Source organism: Bos grunniens, chromosome 11 (genome assembly GCF_055505025.1).
Source record: "Bos grunniens cultivar Pamir isolate PY7600 chromosome 11, Bosgru_T2T1.0, whole genome shotgun sequence".
NCBI lineage: Eukaryota > Metazoa > Chordata > Mammalia > Artiodactyla > Bovidae > Bos > Bos grunniens.
Window position 1 is genome coordinate 92,949,813 of NC_141175.1, and position 20,761 is coordinate 92,970,573.

The following is a 20,761-nucleotide window of genomic DNA, read 5'->3' on the forward strand; positions in this document are numbered from 1 at the left end:
TCACTGATCTTTTGGGGGCTTTATAGAACAACTTTCCAAGCTCAATATTTATTTCTGCAATCTAGCATATAGCTTAATGTTGAGATAGTTAATTTTTTTTTTACTTCCTGTTTTGAGGTATTTCAAAAGCAGTGTTGGTTCTTGTGCCATTCATTGTTGTGTTTGTCCTCATTAGTTGACTGTTGTGTGTTAAACAGACATCCCTGGAGCTTACTCTCCACACTCTGTGAATCCACTCATTAATCACCAGTCACCTTTGGAGATGGGAAAATTACTTACCTGTATTTCTTTTTCTCAGAAAGCGTGCTCTGGAATGGATTCACAAATGAGCTACCCTCCTTCCCTCAAAGAGTAAGGTTTCTGCTTTACAGGATTTTTTTCTTGGGTTATTTTTCCTCTCATCTTTTGAATTTGAAAAGAACTGAGGGAAGGCACCTGAAGAAACTACTGACATACTCACTAGGGGAGTTCCAAAGCTTGTGCTGCCCCTAGGGGCAGTGTCAATGGCTCTTAAAGCTAGAAAGCTCATACTTGGAGTTGAAACAGGGGCTCAAAGAATCCATTTTCCCAGTGTACCTTCTGAAAGGATAAGTTTCAGGTAAGTAATTTTCTCTTACTATGTGATATGCTTAATTCATACTTATATAAAAGTTCACACGTCCAGTTCTCCAGGCACATAGGCAACCGTATTTGTTCACTTTAGCTGCATAAGCTTTACTGAATGTTAGAAATACTGTGAAACAAAACTCATGAGGTACATGAAATCATAATATATTTTAAATGAGCAATATTTGAAGGTGCATCAATGAGCAGTGTATTGTATTAGTGTCGTTTCTTTTATTTCTTAGTAAATAAAATCTTGATAAACTTTATTTTTAATAATTGGAAGCAAAAAAATCTTTTGAATTCAAATTCCAAATGGTGTTTAAGTAAAGGTGTTATGTGTGTGTACTCATGTGCTTTCACATGTATATGCATACATACGTATGTACGTGTTAATGCATTTAGGCTAGGACAATGGCAACTATTTACGTTAAATTTGATGCTTTCTCTAAGCGTGTTGACCAGAATGAATTACTGAAGTAATTTTGAAATGTTTGTAAAATTAAATTATCATGAGACAGTTTGAGCTGTTACAAGTAAGATACTTTTTTCAATGTAGTAGCTATAGAAGTGTGAATTTAGCTTCTTAACAGAAATTCTTTAGTGCTTATCAAATATTTCTATTCAGTTCTTCAGCTACTAATTTCGAGATGGCTACTAAAACATAGCAAAAAGTAGATAACAAAATATTAAAACATTTGCTTATTTATTTTCTTTGTATTTTGTCATTCTTATTAAATCACATGTTGATTTAGTATTTTAACTTATTTTAAACATTCTGTGTACTTCTGTCTTCAGAAGCAGTTTTTAAGTGAATGTTACATTGAAAATGGTCCATATGAATAAGATAGCATTTTAAAATATAGTTACACTTTTGATGTATGATTAAGGCAGGTTTAACCAACTTCAGCAATTTGAAACAGCAGCTCTAAAATTGAAAATAAGTAGAAAAGACTTTTGAATAGCAAATGTCACAAAGTACACACATTTTTCTCTGCACTTGAGAGTGGCCATCTTGAGATAAGACAATTATGTCCCAGTAACAGGGATTATTGGCAACTAAAACTAACAGTTATTGTCAGAAGTAAGAAAAAGAGAATGTATTAGTATAAACTTGAAGCAGCTCAGGTTCAAAGAGTGGAGCAGGATACGTCATTCCACTTCTGCTGCATCTGGACACAGTCTTGCGACTGCCCAGTACACGTCCAGTTCTCCAGGCACATAGGCTAATTACAGTGACAGTGAGTTAGAATTTTCTTGTCCAGGATTGTTTATTTGATTGTTTATTCATTTCACAGACGATGTGAGGCAGCTTTATCTAAAGAACTTTGCAATAAAAGTCGAAATTTAGTACCAGTGAATTGAATCACTAAGTTATTACGATAGACTTTAGATTTGTCTTTGAACCTTCTGAGAGCAGCCTGGCAAATAGGAAAAATAGGGTAAATTATGTAATGCATGTTAGATAGGAGTAAGTACATATAGTCTTTAAAGAAAAACAAAGCTGTACCTAACTCTAAGTTTTGAAGGAAATGTCTGATGAATTGTTTAATATAGAGATATTGAGTGATAGAGTTGTCACTGTTTAAGAATTTTTTTAGTTCAAGGACTGTAACAGATCTGATAGTTATAGCAACATACAGTAATTTCCAGTGTTTACCAGAAAAGGTTGTTAATATTCAAAATGCAGGTAATTGTCTCAGAAACCTATTGTTTGATTCTAGGATATCATGAATTGTAAGATGCAATATTGATTTAATAGTGGTGCTCGGTGGGGGAGTGGGGGGAAATGAGAATTGCCACATTGAGTAGTTATACGTGTTAATGTACGTGAAAAGTTAATATGTGAAAGCTAAGGAAATACGGTATATTGTAGAAAGGTGACTATCAGAGATGATCAGCATCAACAAGTTAATGAAATGTTAAAAATTGTGAAGTATGGTTTCTCTCAAAAAGGACATCCAAAGGGTTTTATAATTTTACATAGCTTGTGATCTGTAAGATGATATTTTTTAAGTGAGATAAATAGAAAACTTAAAAATCATAATTATCCAGTCAAAGAAACCCATCTTCTCAGATGCGAGGATAATAATTGGCTATGTGAACTTTGCTGTAAAATTTCAGCACAAAGACGCATCGTATGTGTGTACACGATTAGTGTACTCTAATGCCTTCAGAATTGTACTTTGATGCATCTTTGAAAATAAGGAATATAAAAATATTGAGTTCTTGAAAATAAAGGCATTGCTGAAAAACAAGTTTTGATATATCTGAAATACAACACAATCAGTTGAATAATAATCTGTAATTAATTATGAATATGTTTAACTTTTGGCTTTTATATGAACATAGTAGGAAGCAAAATTCACTTCCTGAGCCTTTTGTTTCTCCCTTTTTAAACTTCTTCCATTTGCCCTCTCTGTTCTTTGGAGAATAACTAAACATTGACTGTTCTGTGCTTGTACCCTTACGGAGACTTCATTGTCAGAGTAGAACTTACTTGTTAAATTTATACTTTTGTGTATCCTACTTAAAGGCACTTGTATTAATCGTTTTCTAACATTTGCAACAGTGACATAAATTTTAAAAATTTAGATCATAAAAATTATACAAGCCACATATATCTCTGACTTACATTTTTTTTTTTCTGTAGTAGAGATTAAATCTTTGCATTTGTACAACGAAAGCCAAGCTTTCATTGGTTTGTTATATTGAGATAGTTTCCTTAAGCCAAATCTTCTTGAATCATGTTCTTTGGGTTTACTTTCCATTATAGACCGATATAATATGTTTTAACAATGCTTCTAACTTTTAAACTGTTTCTCCTTAGTCTTTTGTATTGCTTGTGACTTTAAGGTTTTACAGTTTGAAATAGTTTTTAACCTTGTAAAACACTGATGATATATCATTTCTTTATTACCTTCCCAAATATGCCTTTTATTTTTACATACAAGGGCTCTTGGGAATCATTCTCTCAGAGGCTTAAGCTGTGCTTTGCCTTCCGTGAGAACTGAAATTATTTGGTAAGCGCTTGCTTTCTTTTTAGCTTCTAATTTTTCCCTATTTTATTTTGTACATGATATTTGTTTCAAGGTCAAAGGTTCCGTTACAGTTACTATGATGAATCCCAGGGGGAGATTTATAGATCCATTGAACATCTAGATAAAATGGTAAGTCCTTCAGGTGTGGGATTTTACTGCTCTAAGATTTTTTTCTTTAATTTCAGATTAGTGACTCAAGACTTATTATGTTAAGGTATACAATGGGCTGATAATTCTTTCCCTATCTTTAAATGTGCAAAATATATATTGTAATCATGTGATATTGATTATAAAATAATCCCTGTTCTATTAGTAGAGATTTCCTTCATCTTAATTTTATTTGATTAATTAATTATGCTTTGAATAATTAGATACAAATTTTAGATACTATTTGGGGAATGTCTTGGTTTTAGGGACAATAGGATACTAATGCCACTACTTACTGTTAAACAGAGACAATCATAGGAAATTCTAAGTTTATTTTATTACTTAATTCTATTTTTTGGCCATTTGGGTTTTCCTAAATGGAATTTGGATTTGTTTTAAATTAGAATTTTAAAACATTATTGTATTCTTTACTAGCCCAGGAATTCAGTAGATATTGATCCTGCAGTCAAAACTGCAGATATTGTCAAAATCTACAGTCAAAATATCCTGCGGATATTGAGTCAAAACCTCAAGTTTTCCTTGAAGTAGGGTGGTTAGAGTACTTGCTTTAATATTTAGTATTTAATATTTTAGATAATATTTAATGTTTTAGAGACATGCAGATCATTTTGGTATCGACTCATAATGGAATATTAAATCTAGCAAATATATCACTAATTTTCTCTGATCTTCAACAGATTGTTTCAGTTTTATAGTCCTCAATTTGTCATCTCTAAGATGAGAGACTTGGAGAGACTTAGTCTCTAAATTATCTTTAAACTCTTATCAACCTTTAACTCTGTAACCTGTAATCTGTTAAAATCAACTTGGCCAATTTGTGATAAGCTTTATGGGTATGTTTTAATATAAGAATATTTAGTCAAAGTAGAAATACATTTTAGTAAAGATTTTGGATCTGAAGCTATAAGTAGATTATATTGAGTAGTAGTATTTTATTAAAAGCCAAATGGAATAAATGCAGTTACTCAGGAGATTTTATCATATTTAAATTTATCATGTTACTTTAAATCCGATTATGGCCTAATACTTTTGCCTTTGAAATTTTGTTTGAATTTTGATTCACTGACTTTTTTTTTTTTGCCTTATTATATTGTGATGTTCATCAATTAATTCTTTTCTGGCTACTATTCTAATCTTGCTATTCTGAGGTTTAGTTCTCAGTTGCCTCAGAAAACTTTTCTGGTTCTATGTCATTTATTTTCTTCATAAAGCAAATGGTTATTGAGTGTTTACTGTATTCTAATACTGTATGAAGTATTGAAGATACTGAGAAGAGAAAGCATGATCTCTGATTTAATCGACCTTACAGTCTCATCATCCAGTAGACTTAGAAGCCATTACAATATAGAGATGTAAGATGTTTAGGAGGCATTTTGGACACACCGGTCTCCATACCGTTCCCCAGTGATGCCATATATGTGCCCTAGCTTAGAGCTTGTGCCCTTTGCACTGGACTGTCTCACTTACTTTATGACTGCTCGGTTTCCACCCTTCCAGTGAGGCCTACTGGCACATCTTACACTCGGCCCTTTCAGCATCCACCGTCCACCTTACTTTCCCTCTAAGAAACTAAATATTTCACTTATTTTTTATGTAAGGATATATGTTTTCTTTACAAATGTATCCAAAGTGCTTAGACTAGCTGTTGAAACGTAGGTAGGGGCCCAGCAAATATTTTTCAAATGATTGAGTTGGTGAATATAATCTTTCTGTGTACATAATTAGATTAAACAAATACCCTAATTGTAATCTGAGAAAGAAATAAAAGGAAAAGTAATTTATACTCAATTAATATATATTTGATAATGTTACATGCCCAGGTACCAGCTGTATTCGAGGAGACAGTGGAGTAGTTAGATACTTACAGAGTATCATTAATTCAACAGCTACACACAAACATCTATTTAAAGATGTTTATATTTGTGACTTACATTACCAAGTTACATGGGTGAGTGAATAATTCACCAATTCTAAAATGGTGAATAATTCATAGGAAAACTGTAAATTAAACAAAGTATAGTTTTCCCTCACTTTATATGATAGTTTGTTTTTGGGAAATCTATATTAAAATCATACAAAACATCTTTGTGTTTGTATGTAAAATGGTGTTAAGACTGTAGATAATTATAAGCAGGTTTTTCTCAAATATGGACATGAAAGTGAAGTTGCTCAGTTGTCTTTGTGACCCCATGGACTGTAGCCTACCAGGCTCCTCCCTCCATGGGATTCTCCAGGCTATGAAAGTGTTAAGGAATAAGAACAGTTCCTTGTGTGTGGGACTGTCCTGTATTGCAGGACAGTCAGCATCCCTGGTTGCCACCCACTAAATCCCCCAGTAGTATCTTCTAGTTATTGGCACAACCCAGAAATATGCCCTGGGTCGGGAAGATATCCTAAAATAAGAAATGGCAACCCACCCCAGTATTCTTGCCTGGAGAATTCCATGGACAGAGGAGCCTGGCGAGCTATAGGATTGTGAAGAGTTGGACATGATGGAGCATTTGAGCATCTAGAAATATGCCCACAATTTTCCACTAAGCCCCTGTGGTGAACAGTTATTTTAAGACCTTTCTATGATGTGCTCAATCATGTCTGACTCTTTGCAACCCTATGGACTGTAGCCTTCTAGGTTTCTCTGTCCATGATATTTTTCCAGGCAAGAATACTGGAGTGGGTTGCCATTTCCTCCTCAAGGGGATCTTCCCTTCCAGGGAAGATCTTCCCAACCCAGGGATCGAACCTGCATTGGCGGACGGATTCCTTACTACTGAGCGATCCGGGAATCCACCATTCTAAGACCTTTTGTTGTTCAGTTACTCAGTGTAAAACCTTACCCTGTTCTATTTTTCTTCTTAGCACTTATTACTGTGTGACTTAATATTTGTTGATTTGTTGGTGAAAACCTCCTCTATTAGATTGTAAGCTTCATGAGATCAAGATCTTTATTTTGTATTGGGCTTTTTGTGGTACTCGGTATGTATATCTGTCAAATCAATGGCTGAGGGGATGAGAGAGAGTGAGCAATTAGGCTAGAGAATCTAGAACAGTCTGTTTAAAGGATATCAAATAGGAAAGTGATAGAAGAAGATTGTATGTGAATAGATCATATAGCTGTACTGCAGCAAATGGGTTGGACAGAGGCCGGAGGAGAAATGAGTAGACTAGTTTGATAATCCAAGTGAGACATGGTAATTTGGTTGGGTTGATGATGGGGAAGAGAGGGACAGAGTGGATGTGTCCAGTATATTTTAGAGACAGACTGATGATAAAACTTGGAGGAGAAGGAAGTGTCAAGGGTAATTCCTTCCAGAAAATACAGCAAATTAGTGAATACAACACAAAAGAGGCAGACTCACAGATATAGGGAACAAACCAGTGGTTACCAGTGGGAGGAGGTGAGGGGCAACATAGGTCGGGGAGTGGGAGGTATAAACTGTAGGGTGTAAGATAGGCTTATAAGGATGTATTGTACAACGTGGGGGATAGAGGTAGTATTTTGTAATAATTGTATATGGAATGTAATTTATAAAAACATCTTTTAAAAATTAAAGAAAAAGGTGTTTCTTAATTATCTGGCTTATGCTGCTGGTTATGTCTTCGTTCTCTGCGCTTAGGTCATAATCACAAGATGATAAGACTAGTTTTTTTACAAGGGAGGGTGATCATAAATTCAAATATTAGGGATATGTTTTATTTGCTCTTACAAATAGCAAGGCATCCAAGTGGAGATATCAGGCAAGTAGGCATTTGGATTTTCTTTTCACCAATTATTTTTGAGTACATTTAAATTTAAAGTTCTAGGCACTGGTGAAAATAAGGCAACAAATAAGCTCACTTGATCTCACAGAAATTTTATTCTATCTGGAGGAGACACACACACACATATATATATATATTTTTAAAGAGGGCAATGGCACCCCACTCCAGTACTCTTGCCTGGAAAATCCCATGGACAGAGGAGCCTGGTGGGCTGCAGTCCACGGGGTCGCAAAGAGTTGGACACCTGAGCGACTTCACTTTCACTTTTCACTTTCCTGCATTGGAGAAGGAAATGGCAACCCACTCCAGTGTTCTTGCCTGGAGAATCCCAGGGACAGAGGAGCCTGGTGGGCTGCAGTCCACGGGGTCGCAAAGAGTTGGACACGACTGAGCGACTTCACTTTCACTTTTCACTTTCCTACATTGGAGAAGGAAACGGCAACCCACTCCAGTGTTCTTGCCTGGAGAATCCCAGGGACAGGGGAGCCTGGTGGGCTGCCGTCTGTGGGGTCGCACAGAGTCAGACACAACTGAAGCGACTTAGCAGCAGCAGCAGCAAGGATATAGTATATGTTAGTTTCCAAAAGTGATGTGTGCTATGCAGAAAATATTAACAGGGTTTTGAAAAAGCGTATAATTCTAGGCTGCTTTAGATTGAATGCTTGGAAAAAGACTTCCTGAGGAAGAACATTAAATTGAGGTATAAATGATAAGAAGGAACAAACTCAGTAGATAAGAGGGAAGAAAACATTCTAGACAAAACTGTCTTATGATGGGAAGAGGCTAGTGTGTTAGAAGAAAGGGAAAAAGATCAGGGTTATAGGAGTATAGGAGATAGGGATAAGAATGATACAGCTCAGGTAAGAGAGGTGGGCCGGGAATCAGATAATGTAGGGGTTTAACTTCCAGGATAGAAAATTTATGTGAATACAATGGGAAGTGAAATGATGGAATAATAAAATAATTATTTTAAAGGTTGCTTTGTTGGTTGTATAGAGAATGGATTCTACAAAAGGATCAGGAGTAGTAACAGTGGGCATTGGCAGGAGTTGTGGGGAGAGATGCTAGTAATTTGAACCAGGGTGGTATTAGTGAAGATGGAAAGAAGTTCATAGATTTGAGTTCTTGTATTCCACAGGGCTTTGCTAATGGATTAACTGTATTGGTTTGGAGCTCAGAGAAGAGATCTGGAGTAAGTTTGGGAGTTCTCAACATGTAGTTGTTAATCAAAGCCAAGGCAGAGATGGGATTGTCTACTGTAGTAATTCCCAACCCCATCTTTACAACTGAAATCACTTGTGAAACTTTCTCAAAATAGACTTGCCCATACCTGCCCCTGGGGATCCCCTTTTAATAATATGGAGAGAGTCCAAACAACTGTATTCCAAAACCAGCTTTGAAGGTGAGTTGGAGCTAGCCTATTATGGACCCTGATCTGTTGAAAAAGAACAGAATTTCCTATTCATTTTCTTACCCTTTGTTTTCTGCTCAGCTACGTAATTTGTGGACTTTAATCAGAGAACATTTAATTTTGCAAATGTAAGAATTCATCAATCAGTGAGTTGATGCTTTTAGCACAAGGGAAATGTTTCCCCAAAACATTGGTTTACCTGGTGCTCTGAAGTTACTGAACATAATAGCATCATTTGGAATTTTTTAGAATAGAGGACATATTTAAGTAATATTATTGTTCTATGTGTATATTGTATATTACAAACATCTATACTTAACATTTCTTTTAGCCTGCCTTCTAACTTTGTTGATTTTTAGGTTATATTAAAAGGACTAGCTTTGTTTGTCTTTCTTGATGTGTATGATCAGTTGGATAACTAGACCCTGGTTTCTTACTTTGAGGAAGAGCAAGAAGAGTCACATTTACCCATTGGCATGATTCTTGTAACTTCTGAAATTTTTTGCCTCTTCTGCTCACTTCTTAGGCTTTGAAACTTTTACAAATTTTGGTTCAGCAGAACCAATAAGCTTTAGGTTGAATTCCAAATCTACCGTACTTCACATATGCAAAATTATTGGAAGTTAGCTTTAAATTTTTTATTTAAATAGCCTGGAATATAATTTTGGAATAAATATTGAATATTTGCTTCATTTTAATATGCTTGAATTTAATAGTTGATATAACATTTGACTTGAACTTGATTTTTGTGGTCCATTTATTGAAACACTTATGTAATATATGTCTATATAATTTTCTTTTCTTTTTTTTTTTTTATTGTATTAGTTTTGCCAAATATCGAAATGAATCTGCCACAAGTATACCTGTGTTCCCCATCCTGAACCCTCCTCCCTCCTCCCTCCCCATACCCTCCCTCTGGGTTGTCCCAGTGCACCAGCCCCAAGCATCCAGTATCGTGCATCAAACCTGGACTGGCGACTCGTTTCATACATGTTATTATACATGTTTCAATGCCATTCTCCCAAATCTCCCCACCCTCTCCCTCTCCCACAGAGTCCATAAGTAATATATGTCTATATAATTTTCAAAGGGCTCTTAAGTGTTTTTTTTTTTTTTATTAGCATGCTGTTAATTCAAGTTATAAATCCATTCTGGGAGTTAGAATAAATGGATTAAAATAACAAGAATGGTTAGCTGTATACATATACTCATGTATATATGATTTTATATATGTAAGTATATCTATACACTCAATATTATGCCAGCTCTTATGCAGTGTGTTTTCTTAATTGATTATGTGACCAAATGGTGAATATCCTACTGTATATTCCTTTTTATGAATATCATTTTATGTTGTAAAGTTTCTTTCATTTAAGAATTAATATCATAATTTCTATATATCAATCTTTTCAGAGGAAAATATAGTAGGATACTTCTATACAAGTATTGCAAAAATGTTAGCAATTCTGAATTGTAATTATACCTTTGGAAAGTTTGATAGAGTGAAAAGATTATTTTAAGTATAAAATTATAAAATTTTAGATTTTATTTTGAAACTTATGTTAAGTTTTGGTGCCTTTTTTGTTATCAGAAGAGTCTTTTTAAACATAGTTAATAAAATGTTAGAAAATAAAGTTTTTAGGCTCCAAAATCAAAAGAAAAATTGCTGATTTTTTGACGGGAGGAATTTTATGTCTAGCATTTGGATATCTTGAAAATTAATTATGTGAAGAAAACACATAAGGAAAGAAAAATATATAGGAAAACAAGCTGAATCTTTGAAATGTTGTAGTTTGGAGGAAAAAAGTAACTAGTTGTAAGAGATGTAGATTCTGAAAGCCTTACAATATTACTGACTACTGGCCATGTTTTTTGGTAATTAGTATGTTGCAATTTCAGTTTGTATAGTGACCAAAGTAGAGCACATTTTAAGATATTGATTTCTGTGAACCTTTTAGATAACATACTTGAAACAGCAGCCACATTTATACATATTTTATATATAGTTGATTGTAGGTTATTTTTCTGTACTGCTTTTGATGTAAACCAGTGTTTGCTTATGGCTAGTGGCGTTTATGATTTGGCAGAGAGAATCTGAAAATGTCATTGTAGTCATCTTTTTAACTTCTTTTCCTTCCAGATTTATAATAGTCACTTTATTTACTTTGAACTTTAGCTGCTTCTCTTCCTGTTAATCTTTTGAAAGTGAAATCATTCATATTTGTCTCCTCACACTTCTTTCTCTTGAACTTAGCCCGGTCGTTTCTTTAGTAGTTGCTACTAGTTTCATAGTATCTTCCTTAAGGTAGCTGTTTATTAGTACATTTGTTCTTAGCACTGCTATGTTTAGAGTGGTTTTTTCCCCATAAAATTTCTTTCATTATAAGATTTTATCTTGGTACCTCTTAAAGAAACTAGAATATTTCCTTTTCCTACCTCATCTTCCTAAATGTGTACCCATCTCTCCAACATAAATGTGTATCCTTATTTTAAAAAAGAAGGCCACAGTCTTAATGATATGATAATATAATTTTAGTTATGTGTTAATAATTGAAAGATATGGTTCAGTTCTTATTTCTCAAAGACTTCTGAAAATGTTTTGCTACTCTTTTTGGTGTTTGTTTCTTTAGAGGGAGATTATTTCTAGGTAATAGTATTTAAAATTAAGTGAAATTTACGTAATATATTATATATAGGTAGACTTTTAAAACGGAGAAGGTGATAGCACCCCACTCCAGTACTCTTGCCTGGAAAGTCCCATAGATGGAGGAGCCTGGTAGGCTGCAGTCCATGGGGTCGCTAGCGTCGGACACGACTGAGCGACTTCACTTTCACTTTTCACTTTCATGCATTGGAGAAGGAGATGGCAACCCACTCCAGTGTTCTTGCCTGGAGAATCCCAGGGACCGGGAAGCCTGATGGGCTGCTGTCTACGGGGTCGCACAGAGTCGGACACGACTGAAGCGACTTAGCAGCAGCAGCAGCAGCAGACTTTTAAAAAGGGAAAACCTTTGTTATCTTATTAGAGTTCTGAATTTGCAGCTCTGCTAGGTGAACCGCCTGTTCAGTTTAGGATGACCAGGTAGGATTTGACATTACAAACTTTCACTTATTACTTGGAGAGTCAGCACAATGATAGATTCCCTTTGCTCTTCTTCCCTTCAAGGTAGGAAGTTAGCTTTCAGTCTGAGGATTTCTTGTCAAAGCTGCTAAATTCCTCAGAAACCCATATGGTCATTGTGATGGATAGGCAGTTGGATATAATGTCTTGTTGTATTTTAGAGCTGAATGGGTAGTGACCCACTTCATTGCTTCCTATTAGATTAAATTCATTAAGTTCTTAATCACATTAGATTAAGTTCAAATTCTCAATATACCAGGCCCTACCAAGCTTTCTATCACCTGGACATTAGATTTACTGATCATCTCTTCCAGTATTTTAAGAAATAGAAGAGTTCTTTAGGCATATTTGGGAAGCACTTTTATTTTTCATCTTTTTGGAATTTGGGCAGTAGCATCAAACTGGCATTTTTTTATCTTCTTTGAATTTTGGTCATAGTAGTTTCAGAATTGTTAGAATCAAAACATAAATATATATAAAAGCTTATTTGTCACTGTTCCGTGTTAATTAATGGGTGTTCCATTTTGCAGTTTTACTAATCGTTTTTATTGTTTTTGCATACTTTATGAATTTTCTAGTTGGTGAGGTTCACTCATGAGAAATGCCTCAATTTTTCTCTCTATCCCTTATTTGTAAAAAGGCATACCTCTTAACTGTTGTATTTGTCAGAGAATTGAGTATAATAAAATTGATTCTTGCCCTGGTAGGTACATAACGCACTTCAGGGAATTAAAATTTTAAATTTAATCTCTTAACTTCCATTACCTCAATTTTTTGCTTTCTGTATTGTAATTTAACTATTGTATCTTCATTTTGAACACTTTATTTAGTAGTGTCTTCTTTACATTTATAATTTTATATTTTCTGTGTGAAGTTTCTTGGCCACTTACTTTGAATTCTTTGTCTTCTACAAATGTGATCATTAGTTTTCTCTTTGAATTATTCATGTTAATATATATAAATGTAATACATTTATTCACAGTGTGCTTTTGAGATTTTAATATTAAGGTACATATTGTACCTTTAATGTTACATAATGTATTACAAAGTGGAATTTGATTTAGGGTAAGCTGTCCTAGACTTCATCCAGGAGCTTTGAAAATTCTTTTATAAGACGTATAGCATTTGTAGCTATGTGCGAGTATTAAAGGTTTATTGATATTTCTCTTGCTATTCTGTATGAAGTAGAGTAAGTAAATGAGAAGGAGCCTAGGATTAGAAATTTAGAGACAAGTTTTTAACCTTTTTAATGTATAGTTTCTTCATCTTTAGGGAGTTAGACCTTGATTATTCATATTTATGGAAGAGATTTATAACTCCATCTCTGTATTATTATTTGCTGTAGAAACATATTGAGTGATTTTCTATGTACCAACATCATAATACTAATCATTTATCTTAGGTTTAACTTTTAAATTAGTTCATATGCCACCTAGTTGACAGGAGAAAACCAACTTAGCATTAAACACTGGTTTTGGATAAATTTGAGAGTGGCTAATTGATGTGCAAGAAGTTGGAAGTTGACCACACACATAGGCTTATCTTTCAGATATATTTGTAGAAAAATATGATAATGTTTATGAAAAACTTGGATATTCTGAAGAAAGATTCTTTATAAAATTAAATTTTGATTTAAATGTTGCCACTGCAGTATTTGTACTATGTCACTTGCTAACTGCTGTCATTTTCCAGATGAGTGTTCATTTGATTACTGTAGACGCTTTTACATTGTGCTTGTTAAAATATGTTGAAATACAATTAAAAAACACACAAATTATGTTTTTTAAAAAAAGACACAATTATGTCACTTGATTCATTAGTTAAACCACAATTTACATTTCTCTCAGAGGATATTAATCCACTTCATTGAACATAAGTATAAAGTATTTTACCTGGGTAAGAAAATAAGGTGACGTAGTTAGTGAATGGATGAGTTTAGAATCATTGGTTTATTTGCTTGATTCAGATGAGTTAAAGTTGCTCTATATCGATGTATTATGAACACATTTGAAGGCATTTGCAGAATACAGAATTAATTGTGTAATTGTGTAATCTCTGATTGGACATTTGTCCAAATCAGAGATCGTTTCTATAGTAGTCTAAAAAATTTTGACTCTCAGTTAAAATTTTGAAAACAAAACATTCTAGTTTAAAAGAGAGAGAACTTTTATTTTTTCAGCTTGTTTGTAAAGACTTATTTTGCTTAAGCTTATATCAGTCTGTTATGAGCTTTAAATTGATTAAAAATATATTAACTATTTTCTTAGTTTGTGGTGTCATTTATCACATACCTAAATAATTACTGATAATTAAAATGCCTTACACACTGTTGATATTTAAGTATATGTAATGGAAGTAGTAAAATTATAATCAGCTCTTGATTATGTCAGTGGTATGAGTAATATAATGGACATGAGAAAAATAACCATATATCAAATCTAATTTTAGATTTTGTATGAAAATGTTCATAATAGGTTTATTGTATAAATCGTGTGTGTACACACACACATATGAAAAATGTAAAATCCTGAAATGTTTGAGGATTTGTGAGCTGAGTGACAACTGGGGAACGTGGTGTAGAAACATCCCAGGAGGTTAGAGAAAACTAAACTGGGGATTAAATGTTTTTGTTAATAAAATGTGTATATTGTTGAGAGTTGACTATAATGAGATTACCTTGGATGAATGAGTGAAGTATCAACTTCACTAAGTAATGTGTTTTCTTTATTGGAAAATTATGATCATTAGCTTTAAGTAGCTGTTTTAAAATGTAATTAAATTTAATTAGGAAATAATAAGTTGTCCTATTTTCTTTTTCTTTCATTCTTTTTTTTTTTTTTTTAGGGTATGAGTATTATAGAACAATTAGATCCTGTATCTTTTAGCAATTACTTGAAGAAATACCATAATACTATATGTGGAAGACATCCCATTGGGGTGTTATTAAATGTGAGTATCCTTAGGAAGCCTTGTTTTGTTTTTTTTTTTAAAGAAAACATTTAATCTTATTATGTTTTGGAATATCTTAATTGATACCATCTGTGACAGCTTATTAGCTTTAGTTTTAGGTATATGTAGTAAATTTTCTTTCTAGTACCTTTAAGATAATTTAAATTTTATTGTTTTGGTAATTTAAGGTTATTTATCACTGTATGACTGGCCAAGACTTTCTTTTAAATACAGAGAGTTTTTTAGAGTTGAAATTCATTTTTTCCTCTTGACTCTTAGCCAGTTCCAGTATGCTCTTTACAAATATAAACCAAAGTAAGCTTTCAAGAGATATGGTCTTACTAATTTGGGGGTTTTACTTAGTGTTCTTGACTCCATAAAAAATAAGTGGAAGATTCTGTGCCTGAGTTTTAGATATTGATAATTTAATAAAGCAAGGCAAATGGTATGTTTTTCTTCTTATAACAAAGACAATAATATTTCATTTAAAGACTGGTAAAAAGGCAGAAGTTTTTGATTAACTGGACTTTCTAAAGAGATAATAACATTAATTTTTTCCCTAATAAAACTAAAATTGGAAGAAAATGTGAGACTCAAAAAGAAGAAAATGTGTACTCAGGAATGGGAAGAGGAAGGAATAATGGGCTCATTGTTTGGAGAGGCAGAGAAATCATGGAATTGGTAATGTAGTCTAGAATAGTCTAGGGTAGGAACCTAAAGGTCTAGCATTACTGTGCTGTAATTTGAAAGATAGTACATTGTGGATTTTTAGGAAAGGTCTTCTCTTAAGCAGTATTGACTGTAAGAGTCTGTTAAGGGCTTAAATTGATCTCTGAAATTTAAACAAGACTAATCTATACTAATTTACTAAAGTTTGAATTGGATCAAATAAAACTTCACTAAGTAAAATTTTAGTAAAATAAATGATGAACCAATTTACAGTTAGATTAAATTCCTGGTATACCTCTTAGATTTGGTACTTAATTTATATACGTTTAAAATTTAATCAATGTCAGAGAAAGAAAACACTCCCAACATTTTAAGACGACAGTGGCCAAGGTTTGGTTTTGTGAATAGAGAGAAAGATACTATGCTTTAAAATTTTTTTATTTTTTAAGTGGCTTTATTAAATACAGGGAGAGATAGAGTGGAAGATGACTGATATTTATCAAGAAGCTAGATTAGGATTTGTTCTTTGAGAGAATGAAATAAAGAATTCTTTTTCCTATTTAATGTGAGGTGATGGGAAATCCAAGAAACGTAGAGTGGGAGGGATCTAGGCTTCGTTTGTGAAGTGAACAAAGTTAAGCTACCAGTGCGTTCAGAGAGTGCTCACTTTTTTTGTGATGTCTGTCATAACCAGTTTTTTTCTTTTCCTAGGCTATCACAGAGCTGCAGAAGAATGGAATGAATATGAGCTTTTCCTTTTTGAATTATGCCCAGTCCAGCCAGTGTAGAAACTGGCAAGACAGTTCAGTGAGTTATGCAGCTGGAGCACTCACGGTTCACTGAAGCTCTGAATCCTCAGGAATGCCATCTGCACATACTCATGCTCTGTCCAGGGTCCCAGCCTAACCCTTACCAAGATACTGGTCCTGGTTTGGGGGGATTCTGAAACCTCAAACTAATAGAACTTTCTTCTCTTCTTTTCTAGTAGGTGTAGTCCTTCCTTAATTTCAACTCATTAAAAAAAATGCTTTATAGTTTAGAGCAGTGGAAGGAACGCTGGCATCAAAATATTTTGATCAAAAAAAACAGGCAATGTAAAGGCACAGTTGTGGCAGTCAGTTTTTTGAAAGTAACTTGTAAAGCATTTACCATATCCTAATTTGCACTCTTTGCAGACTTGTGCACATATACTCTGCTTTCAGAATAGTTTTGCAAATTGTACACAAACAAACAAAAAGGGTGGAAGCTTTTTAATAAAGAAGTTGCATTTATAAATGATCTGTATTAGAATATAAAATTCTCCAGTTATAGTCAATTACTACCCATATTGTACAACAGATACCTTCTATTTTAGTTGCTAATAAAGGGCTACACAACTCAAAATAGTCTGATTTAAACTTATTGCTCTGTGGTACATATGAAAATTGTTTTTTATTAGTTCCATTTCAGAATTTTTATGTTAAAAGTGGTAAACTTTAGTTCTTATGTAAAAGTATGTTAGGATGTATTTTTATATTTTACATATTTATGTGATTTTTTTTATCACAGATAATAGAGTCATATTTTAAAGTTAGTTTTTAAAATTACATACAGTTTGCCTTTTTATGTGTGACATCACTTTGTGTCATGACTATATTATAATACAATATAATTTCAAGATTGGTAAAGAACACAGATGTAGTTCTGTAATTCTCAGATAGTGTTTGATAGGCAGTAGTCTGCAAATGAGGAAACAATGAAGAATGTTCTTAGTGTTTCTCAAATCATTGCAGACCATACACTGCTGCTATGCTTTTTTAGTGCTCCAAGCAATTTGACTGTCTTACTTGAATTTTTAGCAAGAAGTCATTAACAATAACAACAGAAAACCACTGGATTTTCTTATAGTTCTGCGATGTTTTTTGTCATGATTTTTGGTGCGGCTCTTCCAACTAAAATAATGGTATGGTGTTGTATTTCTTTAGCCTAGATCAATCCTAGTCACTTTGGCAAAAAAAAAAAAAATGTAACTCAATTAGTTAATTATTGGCCATGATGTCTGTACTAGATTATACCTATTTTAATATAACACTGGGTATTTATATCACATTGGAGAACATTTATATCTTCAATGTTATGCCAGAATAGCACAATTTTTAGATGCCTTGCACCAATTTTATTTAAAGATTTGCATTTCTTACTAAATACCAACTTTCTGTCCTCAAGAACTGAGATGAAATACTGTAATCTTTTGGATTCAAAATTACCCACCTATACATGTATGGAAATTATATTCTTACATGTTATTGATTTATTTCCCATCATTCAGATATACTTTTGAGTGTTGTAAATATTTATTCCTTATTTATTATATAGACCATAAAAATTACAAAATTGACTACAGAGTAAATTTTTAATGTTTTCTGGATATAAGACTAATACATGATTATTACAGAAAATTTAGAAAATATTGATAAGTATAAAGAAGAGAAAAAAATTATCTTCAATCTCACTATCCAGAGATAACACTGTTAATATTTTTTGTATTTCCTTTCAATCTTTGTCTATGCTATTTATACGTATGGGTGTGTATATGTGTTTGTGTGTGTGCATAATTACAGAATTGAGATTTTGCTGACCATATAGTTGTATACCCTGCTTTTTACAATTTACCATAAGAACTTCCCCATGTCTTTGAAAATGTGATTTTAAAAAATGGCTGCCTATTATTCTGTTGTATGAATATAACATAATTGAACCAGTTCTCTCTTTGGATATTAGGTTGTTTCTAATATTTCACAGTTATAAATAGTGGGATGGACATCTTTGTATGTGAAATTTGAATTCTATATTAGACTAGTTCTATTTAGGTGAGAACTTTCAAAGCTCTTTAAAACATGACCAAGTTACCCTTCAGAAAGATTGTACCAAATGATCAATTTATAAGTACTCATCATACTGCCCCCCATTTCACTATTACTACTTTTTCTAGTCATTCACAATTTGTTAAGCAAATAGTTGGTTGTTCTTTTGATCTTTCTATTAGGAGTGGCTTTATAATGAATTATTATTTTCCCTTCTGTAATTTTATAGTTGATTGATTAATAAAAACACACAAGAGGGTTTTTAGGTTGAGTGGGCTATAGCCCTCTGAATATGTTTACTGTACATTTAAATATCCAAAGTACTTCAATATTACTTTTTTCTGGAATGAGCATATCTTTCTTACTTAGTCACAAAGTAGAAAGAGTTCCAAACTGATAGAGAAGTTTTGGTTTCTAGCTCTGCTTCTGCCACTAATTATTTGTCACACCATAAATATTTCATATTGTATTGAATCTTTAACTGTAAAATACTGAGGTAGTCTGTTAAACACTTAACAGTTTCAAAGTCCTTTGATGTTGTGACTTTGCTCTTTAGAGATTCTGATGTCACTTACGTTTAAAAAACTGCATGATTTAATTGGATTAGAAGTATTATCTTTTGATTTCAACTCTGCATACATGAAAATCCTTTTTTTTAATACAAAAGGAAATTAATTTGCATTACTTAATGCAGTTAATATTACCTAAATTACTTAAACTTTCCTACTTTAAGTGCCTTTAAAAGTGTTTTTATTTGAAATACAAAATGTAAAGGAATTTTTATGTAGTTCTATAGTTTCTTTTTTATAATATACTTTTGAGTTATTTGCCGCAACTTTTTTTTAACCTTAGATTGCACAGAGCAGTATATTAATGGATTCTTCACTATTCTCATAGTGAGTCCTTGAGAAATGTATGTTAGAGTTTAGCTCAGTGAGCAGGTAAGTAAGTGCTTTCTGTCTTGGGTGGGCAACAAATCTTTACGGCAACAGAGAAGGAATAAAGGATCATTCAGATTCCAATGCTTAGATATTCCAATAGAGAAAGTAGGTGTCCTGAGTCAGTTAATGGTTATTGTTGGAAGTCTCAAATTTTTCTTTGGTAGCAAACAGTTCATTATCCTAGATTAAAATTAGTCTTTTAGGGCCAACTGTGCAATGCTGTGCTAAGTCACTTCAGTTGTGTCCAACTCTGTGCAACCCTGTGGACCATAGCTGGCCAGGCTCCTCTGTCCGTGGGGTTTTCCAGGCAAGAATACTGGAGTGGGTTGCACCTTTCCTTCTCCAGAGGATCTTGCTGAGCCAGGGATTGAAGCCGGGTCTCCTGTGCTGCAGGTAGTCTTCTATGTTGCAGGCAGATTCTTTACCAACTGTGCCCACCAGGGAAGCCCTATCCTAGATTAAAGGTTGGTAAATGTTTTTGTGTGAAGGGCCACACAATAAATGTTTTGGGGTTTTCAGGCCATATAGTTTCTTCCCAGCTATTCACTTTTGCCAGTGTAACACAAACACGGCCATAGACAATGTGGAAATAAGGGACTATGTCTGTGCCTCACTGACACATTATTTTCACAGAAAAGATAGCTGAATTTGGTCCACTGGTCATAGTTTGCTGTCCTAGATGGTTAGTAATTTTAAACTGCAGCAGATGGTTGTGAGTTTCTGTCATCCCAACCCTCTCTTAATTTTCTATATATGGTCTGGTTGCTGAGTTTGAATGTTGTTTAGGGTTATAAACATAAGTGGGAAGTAGGTAAGGGAAACAGAAACTCTTAGGAACTAGTGTTAAAGCATTTTGAAGTCCTTTTATTTACTAGAGCTGATTAGAAACTTTGCTTTGCTGCCATAATTAACCAAAAGAGTGAAGAATAGAGATTGTAATTGGTTGTTGAAAATTATATAAATTATTCTAAGCACTTCGCTACCTAGGTGGTAGTTTTTTACCTGGTAAGATAAGCCTTTTACAGATAAACCTTTTTACCTTCGTATTCTAGGACACTTGGAGACCAGATTTAAGAGAAATTGTGAAATGTGAGACTTCATTTTGCCATGTAAAGAAAGGGTTTTGGAAAAATAACTACCATCTTCCATCACTATCACTTTAAGGCCCCCTCAGACTCCCTTCATATTTAGGAAAAACATAAACTTAGAATAAAAGAGAGTTAAACTTAAGTTGAATGACTTTAAATTGATGGAAA

General features: G+C 33.4%; 1 protein-coding gene across 23 annotated transcripts in view; it reads left to right on the forward strand.

Annotated features, from left to right (window-relative positions):
* The window catches only part of MEMO1 (mediator of cell motility 1), a 111,958-nt gene extending 94,854 nt beyond the window's left edge, over positions 1-17,104 (forward strand). For 16 of the 23 annotated variants that reach the window (XR_015137271.1, XR_015137273.1, XR_015137274.1 and 13 more), the window contains 3 exons: positions 3,697-3,773; positions 14,948-15,052; positions 16,433-17,104. Coding sequence is in view for 13 of the 23 variants with exons in the window: in XM_086327553.1 (XP_086183679.1) it covers positions 3,697-3,773; positions 14,948-15,052; positions 16,433-16,564 (314 nt within the window). In the remaining 10 variants the exon portion in view is untranslated. The remainder of the gene's footprint in view (positions 1-3,696; positions 3,774-14,947; positions 15,053-16,432) is intronic. The other 7 variants (XR_015137272.1, XR_015137268.1, XR_015137277.1 and 4 more) reach the window with 1 other exon arrangement.
* The last annotated feature ends 3,657 nt before the right edge of the window (positions 17,105-20,761 follow it).